This window comes from Bubalus kerabau, chromosome 2, assembly GCF_029407905.1.
Source record: "Bubalus kerabau isolate K-KA32 ecotype Philippines breed swamp buffalo chromosome 2, PCC_UOA_SB_1v2, whole genome shotgun sequence".
NCBI classification, from domain to species: Eukaryota; Metazoa; Chordata; class Mammalia; order Artiodactyla; family Bovidae; genus Bubalus; species Bubalus kerabau.
The window spans coordinates 18761372-18774622 of NC_073625.1; the positions used below are offsets into that span (position 1 = coordinate 18761372).

The 13251-nt window shown below is 41.6% G+C and overlaps 1 protein-coding gene across 1 annotated transcript in view; it reads left to right on the top strand.

The window, feature by feature from the left end:
- Window positions 1-13251, top strand: part of GSR (glutathione-disulfide reductase) — a 44715-nt gene that overhangs the window by 6053 nt on the left and 25411 nt on the right. The window contains exons 2-4 of the mRNA XM_055567159.1: window positions 8168-8194; window positions 10352-10440; window positions 11976-12045. Of these exons, the coding sequence (XP_055423134.1) occupies window positions 8168-8194; window positions 10352-10440; window positions 11976-12045 (186 nt within the window). The remainder of the gene's footprint in view (window positions 1-8167; window positions 8195-10351; window positions 10441-11975; window positions 12046-13251) is intronic.

Below are 13251 nucleotides of genomic sequence, written 5' to 3' on the forward strand. Positions count from 1 at the left end.
GAAAAGTAACCAAAGGAAGGGGGATTTGGACATCTAGAGGCAATAAATTGTGGGAAGGTAAATATATGGGGGGCAACTAATACTAATGGAAGAGAAGAGTTACTTTATAAGGTGTGTGTGTGTGTGTGTGCACAGATTCATCTCATTGCTACCTTTCCATCTCCAGTGATAAGGGTTTTGCTCCAGCTAGTATAGGATAGGGTGGGAAACACCTTCACTAAGGGAAATGTTAGCTTTGTTTTTCAGCACAAAGGTGGGGAGATCAGAGTTCCTCCTGTCTGCTGTTTCTAAATTGTCTTCACCTCAAAATAATGCTGGAGGAGTGGCATGGGCAGTAGGGTGGCCCACTATTTTGGAGTAGCACATTCTGTTGCCCTCGAGTTCAGTGTGGAAATAAGTGAAGGTAGTACTGCTGCTCAACGTCTAGTGGATGAACTAGGGGAAAAGGCTTGTGCAGCTCTAATAACATGATTTCACTCTTAAATCAGTCTTTATTTTTCTGGATCAGGTTAGACATTAAAAATGGGAAGCTGAAAGAAATCAGCTTTCAATCAGAAGTAATCTTGTATTGCCTACTGCAAGTCATTCATTTCTGAGGGCTGGAGAATACATGAGATAATTTTTGAGTTCATTCTGTGGAGTCTCCAAAAAGGTAAATAGGGACGTGACTCGTTTTGTAGCACTTTGCAGATTCTGTGTTTGTGTTTCCTTCTTACAAACTGCAGGCTTGTGGCTGCTCTGCGTTGCCCGCGTCTCTTGGTGCCATTTCTGCAGCAGCATTTGCTCACTTCGTGTCTCTGTGTCATTTTAACTCCCGTGGTAGTTCAAACTTTTTCTTCATTATTGTATCTGTTATGGTGGTCTGCCATCAGTGATCTTTGATTGTAACTACACGACTTGGTGAGGACTCAGATGACGGTTAGCATTTTTTAGCAATAAAGTGCTTCTTAGTTTTGTGCCTTTTTTCTCAGTGCTGTTACACACTTAATTGACTACAGTGTAGTGTAAACATAACTGTTGTATGAACTAGGAAACCAAAAAAATTCATGTGACTCTTGGGGTAACTCACTTTATTTCGGTGGTCTGGAGCCAAACCCGAAACATCTCCGAGGCCTGCCTGTATCATGCTTGTCTCATGATCAAGTGCAGACCAAGGGAAAATGCAGAGGTTGCCCAAAGCCAGGGTGAACTAGCGCCTTCTGGGAGCTTGGTCATCGTGGTTCAGGGCCCTTCTTTCTGACTTACTATTCCCTTGCCCCAGGGCTTGCAGGAGCACGTATTCCAGTGTTCTTGCTGAGTGTACTGATGCAGCAATAAAGACTAACCCAGTTTTAGTGTATCAGTATGAGGTTCTTAACCAATGAGAGTTAGGGAGTAACTTTTTGTCCAGGTTGATCCCTGGACAAAAAGTCTTTTTTTAAATATGTATTATATTACTTTCAGATAATTTGATATTTGTATATATTGTGAAATGGTCACCACCATAAATGTCATTAACATCTGTCACAATACATAGTTACAAGTTTTTCCTGTGAACTTTTTTTTCACTGTTTAAAATTTATTTTAATTAATTTATTTGATTGAGCTAGGTCCTAGTTGTGGTATGAAAACTCTTAGTTGTGATTTGTGGGATCTTAGTTTCCCATCCAGGGATAGAACCTGGGCCCCCTGCATTGGGAGTGTGGAGCCTTAGCCACTGGACTGCCAGGGAAGTCCCCTCTTGTAAACTTTTAAGATCTGCCCTCTTAGCAGCTTTCAAGTAGTGTTATTAACTGTAGTCACCATGCTGTATGTAGTTACATCCCTGTGACTTACTTATTTTATAATGGAAAGTTTGTGCCTAGCAAAAGTCTTCTTGATCATTAATGTCACAGTGAGCTGTGCTGTACACACCAGCTGGAGAGACCAGCAGGAGGAGTAGAGGCTTTAAAAGAGGCCTGAGAAACAGCCATCTGGTAAATTGTTGTCTGTATTCATCTAGGCTGTTTACAGGGCTTCCCTGGTGGCTCAGATGGTAAAGAATGTGCCCCTGGTCGGGAAGATCCCCTGGAGAAGGAAATGGCAACCCACTCCAGTATTCTTGCCTGGAGAATCCCATGGACAGAGAAGCCTGGTGGGCTACAGTTGATGAGGTCGCAGAGAGTCGAACATGACTAAGCAACTTAACACTTCTTCACTTCAGGCTGCAAACAATTACATGGTATAACAGGTAAATCATACACTTTTGGAGGTAGTAGCATGTACCCCAGTGTTCTTGCCTGGAGAATCCCAGGGACAGGGGAGCCTGGTGGGCTGCCGTCTATGGGGTCTCACAGAGTCGGACACGACTGAAGCGATGTAGCAGCAGCAGCAGCCCCAGTAGGCTTAACATGCATATTTTTTAATGGTAAAAATACTTAACATGAAATCTACCCTCTTAACAAAATTTTAAGTGTACAGTACTGCATCACCCACTCGATGGACATAAATTTCAACAAGCTCCAGGAGTTGGTGATGGACAGGAAGGAGGCCTGGCATGCTGCAGTCCATGGGGTCGCAAAGAGTCAGACACGACTGGGCGACTGAACAACAACAGTATTGCTGTCTGTAGGTACAGTATTGCTGTCAAGGTTGAACATGCATTTTTAAATGAACATTTACTAAACAGATCTTTAAAACATCCTGCTTATCGAGATTTGGAGCCTGTTAATTGGTAAATCCACATTGCCCTCTCCCATCCCCAGCCCTGGCAGCCACCATTCCGCTGTTTGATTCTTTGAATTTGACTGTCTTAGATCCCTCATGTAAGTGGAATCATGCAATAGCTATCTTTCTGTGACGGTCTTATTTTACCACGATGTTCTTCCCTGATGGCTCAGATTGTAAAGAATCTGCCTGCAATGTAGGAGACCCAGGTTCGATCCCTGGGTCAGGAAGATCCCCTAGAGACGGCAATGGCAACCCACTCCAGTATTCTTGCCTGGAGAGTCCCATGGACAGAGGAGCCTGGCAGGCTATACAGTCCACGGGGTTGCAAAGAGTCGGACACGACTGAGCAACTAACACTTTCCCAAGGTTGAACATGCATTTTTAAATGAACATTTACTAAAAAGAGAGCTCAGTTTAGGGAACCTTGCCATTAGTTCCTTCAGTATTGACAAAGATCCCTCAAAACCAGAAAATAATCCTGATTGTTTCATGAGTTGAGAGTTTCATAAAATGAGGCACACCTATGTTCATAAGTGCCAAAGAAAGGAGTGATCAGAAAGGGTGGGGTTCGTTGAAGCAGGCAAATCCTATTATTGAAGTCTTTTGATTTACCTTGTTGATTGTTTAATCTTTTGCAACAGTCTTAGTAATGTTGCTTTGCCATCCACCTCAGAACCCACTAAATTTGCAAGGCCGGTAAAAGAAAGGCTGCCTCTTAATCCTTCAGAGTTCCTGCTTGCGTGTAAAAGGTATTTTGCACAAGTAGCAACAGAATTTTTCTGGTCGAGTGGAATTAAAGAATTTTATGGAAATATGAGTGACCTTCCGCATTTCTAAGCAGATTTCACACAGTCACAATTAATAGCCGTTTATTCACTGAATGTTGCAACATGAGATATTAAATAGGATATGGAATCCTAGATCCTTTTTCTTTTGGGGGTGAGCAAGAACTGTGGGGCCAGATATCACTCAGTGGGTGTCAGGTGGTAGAGAAAAGTGACACCCTAGAGGAGCTAGTCTCACATAGCTGAATCTGGTTTCTCCTGGTTGCCCCAGAGTAGCAGTTCATTTGTGTTTGATCCCTGGGACTGGGAGATTGCATGTTAATCTAAGGATCTGCTAAAATAAGAATTGAGCTCAAACAATTTTAGTTCTAACATTTGAATACCTCTTATATAAGTTCATTTTCTTGCTTTAGATTCTGTTTTATATAGAATACCTTCACTCTTCTTTCAAGCTAGATGCCTTCCCAAACTAACTTTCATCTGAAATTTGAAGGTAAAAGACATGGATATTAAATGTTTAATATGTGCCAGGGTGTGATAATTGGATTTATAATAAGAAATACGTATTCGATCTTCGTTCCCATTTCTGGCACAGAGCTCCTAAAACCTTTGGAATTTACTATATGATGAGTGCCTTGACATTCAGCCTCACCTGGGTTTATGTTAATGAGGTGTCTGATGGAAAGAATGTAAGCATAGGTCCTGGTTGGCAAAGGAACCAGCCTAACCTCCTGACCTTGGGAAGGCAAGGACAAGGGTTTGGAGGTCAAATAACACCAGTGGCCAATGATTTAGTCAACCCTGACTGTGTAATGGAAGCCTTCAGAGAAAACCAAAAGGACAGAGTTCAGAGAGCTTCTGGGTTGGTGAACACTTGGAGATTTGAGGAGAGCGGCGTGTGTGCCCAGAGAGGGCATGAGGGCTCCACACCCCTTCCTACATAGCTTACCCTGCGCATCTCTTCCATTGGTCTGCTCCTGAGTTACGTTATAGCTTTTTATAATAAACTGGTAATCTCGTGAGTAAAATGTTTCATCACACGTTTCTCTAGGTCCTGTGAGCCACTCTAGCAAATTAATCAAACCCAAGAAAGGGCGGTGGGAGGTGGAGTCATTGAAACTTTGGATCTATAGCAGGTTGGTCAGAAGCACAGCTGATAATCTGGACTTGTGTTTGGTGACTGACATGGGGGATAGGGCAGTCTTGTAGGACTGAGCCCTTCACCTCTGAGATCTGATCCTGTCTCCAATGGATGCTGTCAGAATGGAGCTAAATTGTGGAGAAATAAAACACACATCAGGAGTGGTCAGAATTGTGAAGGGACGTGGGTAAGTGGTGTCCAGGGGCTTATTAGCTGTGGATGTAAAGCTGGTGAGACTCGCCAAAGACAGAGATCTTTATCTCCTCTGGTCATCAACACTGAGCCCCTAGAACAGTGTCTTGTGCAACATGACTGAAAGATTGTGCTCAAAGAAGCTGTTGATGAACCAATAGTGTTTTGCTTAGTGAATGACGATTTGTCATTTGTGAAGTGCTCCTGCCTCAGTCCTGAACTAGATTTTAGGCTGTGAAGAAGGAAAATGGATGGAAGAAACCACAGGCAACTCGTGATGGGAAACGGTAAGGGGGAAACCAGAGGAAGGAAGCTTACTGTTACTTAAGCACCAGTGACATTCTTGACCCATGAGATTGCAGATTAGCTGAGTTACTGTGACGTTTTTACTTGTCTGGGCAGAATTGTAGGTTAGAAGGCCAGACCTTGGTTAAATGGTGAAGCTCATGAATTTTGCTACAGGTATCAATGGACTCTCAGGCTTCCTAGGTGGTTCAGTGGTAAGGAATCTGCCAGCCAATGCAAGAGATGCGGGTTTGATCCCTGGGTCGGGAAGATCCCCTGGAGGAGGAAATGGCAACCCAGTCCAGTATTCTTGCCTGGAGAATCTCATGGGCAGAGGAGCCTGGTGGGCTATAGTCTGTGGGGTCACATAGTCAGGCACAACTGAGCAACTAAGACACACACTTTTCCATATGGCTTTTCTATAGCCAGAAGAGCCGGCAGACTGCAGAAATAATTCAGAGAGGTCAGTGGCATCATCAGAACTATCATGAATTAGAAAATAGGTGCTTTACATACATCATCTCTGATCATCTCAAAACTTCTACAATATAAGTATTATCAGTCCCGTTCTATGGGATAGGAAACTGAGCTCAGAAGGGTTTAGAAACTTACCCCTAACTGCCAGCAAGTAGAGGATTCAAGCTCCTGTCTGTCTGACTCTACGTCTGTGCTCAACCTCAGCTACAGAGTGGGAAGGAGGGTTGACCAGGGCTGCATAGAGCTCTCCACCCCAGCTTCCTCAGTTTTGTAGGTAACGAATCATTTTCTCCTTCCACGTCAAAGAAGCATTTGATAGTTGGGTTGCACTGAAGTGTTTGAGGTTTTGGAAACCACTGGAAACCCCTGGAGGCCTGTCACTAGGAGCTGCCAAAATAGGAGGAGGAGTATGTCAAGGTCATGGGTTTCCATTCAGCCCTAGCCCCAGGTCCCAAAGTGTGCTAGACAGATTCTCTGGCTCCTAAAGCTCATAATTTTCTACCAGCTTCCTCCTTTGACTTCAGGCCCGAGAGTCTGCGATTTTAGGGAATGTGGGTGATTCTGCTGCTGCTTCTGGAGTCGGCTTCTTGGACAGGCCAAGCACCTCCTTCTGGTCGGGACTGTGGCTCCATGAGAGCAAAGTCTGCGTCCATTTAGTGCTCTGTTTTGCATTATTTCTGGCATTAGTGAGTGAGCACTTAATCAGTACTTCTGAATGAATGAATGGTTAAACTTCTAAAAAATAAACTACTCAAAAGTCATACACTTGGCCCCAGACCTGTAATGTTTAGGCATCCAGAGAGCCTGCCCAGTTCTCTATGGTCGTGGTCAGCAGAGCTTATGAGCACCTGATATAAATTATTCCAGTGTAACAAATGTTTCCATGTAAAAGAAAAATAATTGTATAGTAGAAAATACTGAAAATAGATAAGAGCGATCAAAGAATCAACCATCTAAATTCCACTACCCAGATAAAATCATTTTGGTTTATTTCTTTGTCTAAATGAATTACACAAGTAAGGAATGACATTATAGGAAGTATATGGAGTAAAATATGAACATTTTCTCCCTCCCCAGAGATGACTACTGTTAATAACATGGAGTATGTGCTCAAAGTGTTTAATTGTATGTGCACATTTTCAAATATATATAAATGTAAATCAGAATATAGAGAACAAATTGTTCTGCAGCTTTCTTTTTGTCACTTAATATTCTAAGAAACCCTTCTGTAACAGTAAATAGAAATCACTGTGGCCTTTTAAAGGACTGCAAAGTATTCCATAGGCTCAATGTACAGTAATTTCCCTATAATAATGCTTCCTAAGTGATGAATAGTTACCTTGTTTCCGGTTAATCCCTGTGACAGTGAATGCACATCCTTATCTATGTATCTTTGGATGCTGGAACATAATATGTGGCCGTTTAAGTGTAATACAGTCCTAAATTTAGAATTGCTAACCTCTAATGGTGTGTGCCAAACAGTATGTGCAGTTTTAATGGCTTACTCTTTTTAAAAAATACATATTTGTAGTTGAATAAGTTTGATGTGTTAACATTGTGTAAGTTTAAGGTGTATAGCCTGTCACTTTGATGTATTTATCGATTGTAATATGATTGCCTAATATAAGAATGTTTATCATGTTACATAATTATAGTACAATATTGCTGCCTAAGTACTAATTAGTCTTACTCTTAGCCACAGTTTTTTTCAAGTTATAAATTGTAGGGTGTGATCAAAAGGAAATAAACAAATGTACACAAAAATGTGTGTGTATACATATACATCACAATTTACAAGGACTGTTGGGAGGAATTTCTCTCTAAGGAGTTTGAATAGTTATATTTTTTTTTATGATGAATAGTATACTTTTAAACATCTGGCTGGTTTTTACTGAAATCTTACTATCTGTGTTCTCCTTTGTATTGGCTGCTCGAAGACTAAGAGTCAAGTTTGTGGTCTGTTTCTAACATATAGACATAAAGATCTATATATATACATGAATATAAGTGTATATATGGTGTATTATCTTCATGTATATAAGCGTAGAGAGAGAGAATGGATGAACTTTACTGCTTGATTCATCATCATACTTTGATCTTGAAAAATAATGTAATTTTCTGCTATAGATTTTCTCAGAGGAGACATTCTGGGTGTTTTACCCAGCATAAGCCATAGTAAATTTCTCAGAAATCCTCTAGGACAGCTGCTCAAATGATTCAGTTGCCTTTATTCAGCTGGTGGGTCCTCTCGCCACTGCATTGCTCTTTCTCTTCTGCTTTGTCCCTCTTGGCTTGTGCAAGCTCTGACCTTGGCTACCTCCTGATCTGTATCATCCCCGGAGTGCCTCCCTCCCCCTGCCCTGCCTCAGAAATGGACTTGTTCCCCCCTGCAACCCACTGCTTTTCTGGACAAAATGTTGATAAGTAAAATTCTCTGCCTTCTCGCACAAGGAAGTATTGTTCGTAACTTTTTCAACTCTATAATAGAAAAAAGGGAGTAAATCTCTGGGGTGGATGCTTGGGTTTCATCTTTTGCAGGTTTCTTTGATGGTTTTGAATTGAATCTTCCTAAAATATGTCCCTCTTATTTTTTTTCTAGGTGAATGTCGGATGTGTACCCAAAAAGGTAGAACTTTTATTTCTCCTTCCTTTCATTCCCCTTGGGCATATTTGGTGAATCGTGATCAGAATAAGGTTATTTTCAGATGTACCAGTTAAAATCCTTGTCACAAAAAAGAGCTGAGAAACCTACTAATGGTGGCTTACACCACAGGATAGTTTTTATTTGTGTTTGTAAATATCATTCGGACTTCCCTGGTGGCTCGGTTGTGAAGAATCCACCTGCAATGAAGAAGATTAGGGTTCGATCCCTGGGTCAGGAAGATCCCCTGGAGAAGGGCATGACAACCCACTCGAGTATTCGTGCCTGGAGAATCCACATGGACAGAGGAGCCTGGTGGCCTACAGTCCAGGGGGTCACAAAGAGTTGAACACAACTGAGCGACTGAGCATGCACAAATAACATTTATTAGAAGCCTGAAGAGGGAGAAAAGATGCCTGGGGATAGAGTATCTGAAAGACCCCTGGCTTCTCTCCATCTTTCCGCTCTGGTATCCTCAGTGTATGATCAGTAGTATCATGCCCCAAAGCCACAGGATGGCTGGTGGAGCTCCAGGCAGGATGTCCTCACCCAGCACTTTCCCCGCAGATGGCTTTAGATTCTCCTGGCCAGGGCAAGCTACCCCTGCAGAGGAAACTGAGCAAGTGAATGACATATTCAGCCCAGAAAAAGGGAGGGAGGGGCTGCTGCAGAGATAACCACAAAATATTAGCTCCTGGATACTAACTGCATCATACATACAAGGGAAATTCATCCTGGCCATTCACCTTGTGGTTAAGTTCTCAGAGGGACAAAGTTCCTTTGGGGACACAGTGGGGAGATAACCAGGAATAGAACACAGTGTCGTCTGCAACTTCTGATGGTCTAGAAGGAACATAGGCCAACCAAATATGTATAGTCATGATGTCAAAGAAAAGCATTATCTGTCTGCACAGGATAACCTTTTCTCAATAGGGAGGTCCAGCCAGGAAATAAAAATGATTATATCCAACTCTAAGCCCAAGTGCCGAAATGACCAAGACCTAGTAGCTGAGGGTAGCAAATGGATGGGTGTGGCTCACACACGTGGCTTCAGTTAATACCTGGAACCCTCAGTGACTTTGCACAGAGTTGGGTGTTTGCCTCAATCCATCTGGTCTTTCACCTGCTCCAGTGCAGCTCTGATTTTTTTCCCAGGGAGTCTAGAACGGTTTTTCTCCTGAAAAGATGTGTCAAGATTGTCGGGGGTTTTTTGTTTTGTTTTATCTTGATGTTGATGGTTTTTGTTTTTCAGCAGGAATCTATTGCCCTGTAAATTATCCATGTTAAAACCATGTGTCATGTGACTTGGGGTATCTCCTGGCCATTCTAAAATTGAATTTCTCAAGTTGCTTGAATGATGTTTCTGAGGATAGTATTTGGATGCCGTGGTGGTAAGCAGTTGATGGAACTGCACCTCAGTTAAAAGAGTCCAGCAAAGTCATCAGATTATTCTTTTTGAGGCACACGGGGAGAAAAGCATAAAGAAGAAATCAAAGGCTTGTTAAAAGTGGAGTCTCGGGCATTTCTGACCAATAAAATGGCAGTTTGCCATCTAGACTTCTGGATGCCAGTTTTAATTCAGTTATCATGACAATCAGTTGGTATAAAAAGCTTTTACAGATTATAGGCGACATCCCAGTCAAATCTTGTGAGTTCCAGGTGTCTGATTACATATATCCTTACAAAGACATGTTGTAGTTACCGAATACATAGTAAGAGTCCATTCTTTTAAAGTTTCCAGTGATCAGTTTTATCTCTGTTTCCTTCCAAATCACTTTTAAAGTTATAGATGCAAAAGGTTAAAGAAATCTGAAACTTAGAATGAATGTAAGCAGTAGTGAATAAAACTGTGAGGCATATACTATTCTGCTTTTATAGAGCTTATAAACTAGGGAATGAATTCAAGAGCAGAAGTAATTTCCCCGAACATTTCAGAAGCCTCACTAGAAAATCTATCTGGTCATATTTCTGAACTTCTCTTTAAAAATGTTTAGTTTTATTTGTTATTTATTTATTTTTCTTACGTTTTTATCTGTGACTTAAAGATCAGTATTTTTATCTATTGTTATACAGTTACCTTTCTATAGGAAAAAATAGCTCTTTTCTCTCAAGACTCACGCACCACTTTTCTTTTTGATACAGGTAATGTGGAACACTGCTGTCCACTCTGAATTCATGCATGACCACGTTGATTATGGCTTTCAAAGTTGTGAAAGTAAATTCAATTGGCGGTAAGTATAAATGCTGAGACAGTTCTGTTTATAAGTGCAAATGTTTTCTTTCATAATGAAGTGACCCATAAACTTTTGGGGGCGTATTATTATTATTAATGTAAACAGTATATAACAAACATTTGGAGGTGATGGATGTGTTTATGGCATTGACTGCAGTGATAATTTCATGGGTGTGTACTTGCCTCTAAACTCATCGAGTTGTATACCTTAAATACGTACAGCGTTTTGTATCTCAATCATACCTCAATAGAGTGGTTTTAAAATACACATACAACATACAAGGTCCATGTTAGCTATTGTAAAGTTGTTGATTCAGTGGCATTAGGTTTGTTCATAGTGTTGTGCAGCCATCACCAACATCCGTTTCCAGAACTTTTCCAGCCTCCCAAGCAGAGACAGGGTACCTGTTAAACAGTCTTCCCTCCCACACACAAACCCCTGGTATCTCTACTTTATCTTCTGTCTCTATGGATTTGCCTATTCTAGGTACCTTACACAATATCTGACCTTTTATGCCTGGCTTATTTTACTTAGCCTAACATTTTTAGAGTTCATCCATGCTGTGGCATGTGTCAGAATTTCATTCCTTGTAAGGCTGAGTGATAGTCCCTAATGTTTATATACCGTGTTGTATTTATCCATCCTTCAATGGACTCCTGGGTTTTTTCCATCTTTTGTCTGTTGTGAGTAATGATGTTATGAACATTGGTCTGCAAGTCCTGTTTTCAGTTTTTTTGGGTCTACACCTAGAAGTAAAATTGCCGAGTCTTGTGACAGTTTATATTTTAACTTTTTTGGGAAGCTTTTATACCTTTTATTTATTTTTTATTGAGGTATAGTTGACATACAATATTATATAAGTTTCAGATGTAGATCATAGTGATTCACACCTTTTAAAGGTTATACTACATTTGTAGTTATTATAAATCATTGGCTGTATTCCCTGTGCTGTCCAATATATCTTTGTAGCTTATTTTATACATAATAATTTGAACCTCTTAATCCCCTATGTTTAACTTTTAAAGGAACTGCCATAAACTTTGTTTTGGTCTCCTTTTGGCTGCGTCTTGCAGCATGCAGGATCTTAGTTCTCCAAGGGATTGACGCATGCCCTCTGCGGTGGAAATGGGGAGTCCTAACCTCTGGACTGCCAGGGAATCCCCTCGTATAAATGTCTGTGAAGCCATACATTTAAAAAATTAGCTTATTTATTCATTTATTGAGCAAATAATGAGTGGCCATGACATATAGGCTTTGTGCCAAAGCAGTGCTCCTTGCTTTTTGTGCAGAAAGAAATTTATGAACAGTTTATGTTAACTGAATGTTTTCCCTGGAGTAGATTAAGGTTTCTCTGCATGCATACGGAAAGCAGACAGACACAGGGGAAGGGGCGCCTGCCTTTAGAGACACACACCCCCAGGGCTCTCGTGGACAGTCTGATTCTCTGCTCTGGGGTGTTCATGGTCAGAGGCCCTAGTTACCACTGAGCAAGGAGACTACAGATCCTCAGTACTGACTCCGGTTCATTGCAGGGTTATAAAGGAAAAGCGGGACGCCTATGTGAGCCGCCTGAACACCATCTATCAAAATAATCTAACCAAGGTGAGTGTGTCGGGCTTTGAACTTTGAGAAGGAGCTGTTCTCTGCTGGAGAACTGAATCTGGCCAGGCTGAAACACAGCCTTTACATTTATCTCTTTTCTTTCTTTGTGATTAATGGTTTTGATGTTGATCTGTCAGAGCATAATTTGGACTCGGTAGATCAATCTTGTTTCTGTTTGTGTGGAGAGATGGTGGTATGTGCCAGGTCTCACCGAATACCTGCCTGCACCTGTCTGACCCTCCACTCAGTTCCAGAAACCAAGCACCTAAGAGCCTGATTTATGTAACAGTGTGCCAGTTTGTGGATTAAATTCAGGACCATTATCTGGCTGGAACACTGCCTCCACTCACCTGCTCAGAACACCCTCGTCCTTGGTGGCTGGATCTACTCAGGACATGCTGTGGTTCAGAAGGGCATTTTTGTGAACGTAGTTCAGTCAGCAAAATTAGGCAGACATAAACTGGGCTGTAGATGTGCTCATTGCTACTAGTATTGGTTTTAGGCCCTCTTGGCCAATGAAGAAAGGAAATACATGTGTTTATGCTTATCTATGTATATATTAATAAACGTATCTATGAAGAGTCTAAAAGTGAAAGGAAAAAAGAAAATCAGGCCGCGGTGTGTTTGCTTTCAGCACACTGTGGTGTTCTTTGCTGTCCTGAGGCCTTTCCCGCCTCGTGTTTTACCGTCTGAGCCACCAGGGAAGCCCCTCTGTGCTTCCATGTCACACCTCTTCCACGGCACTGTGGGAGACATCGACGAACTGTGCACCACGAACCGTCCAACTCTCCTTCCTCTTTTTTATTTATTTATTCTAAATTAATTTATTTTGGGCCACACGACCTGCGGGATCCTAGTTCCCCGACCAGGGGTTGAACCCACAGCCTCGGGCAGTGAAAGCTCAGAGTCCTAACCTCTGAACCACCAGGGAATTTCCAACTCTTTTGATGGCATGGCTCTCACCATCCTTCGTTGGTTTTTGTGGTCTCACTCTGCAGCTTCTAAGACTTCAGCATCGCTTAGGTTATGTTAGATCAGTATGCTAATGCTAAGTATACTTGGGTTATATTTGGGCCACTGTAATCTCCTTAGCAGCATGTTTATATTTTTATATTAATTCTTTTCATTAGGTTTCTTTTTGAGAAGGTGATATTTTCTGACCTTAAGCTCAGTTCAAAGGGAACATATTTGGTCTTCAGATCCCTG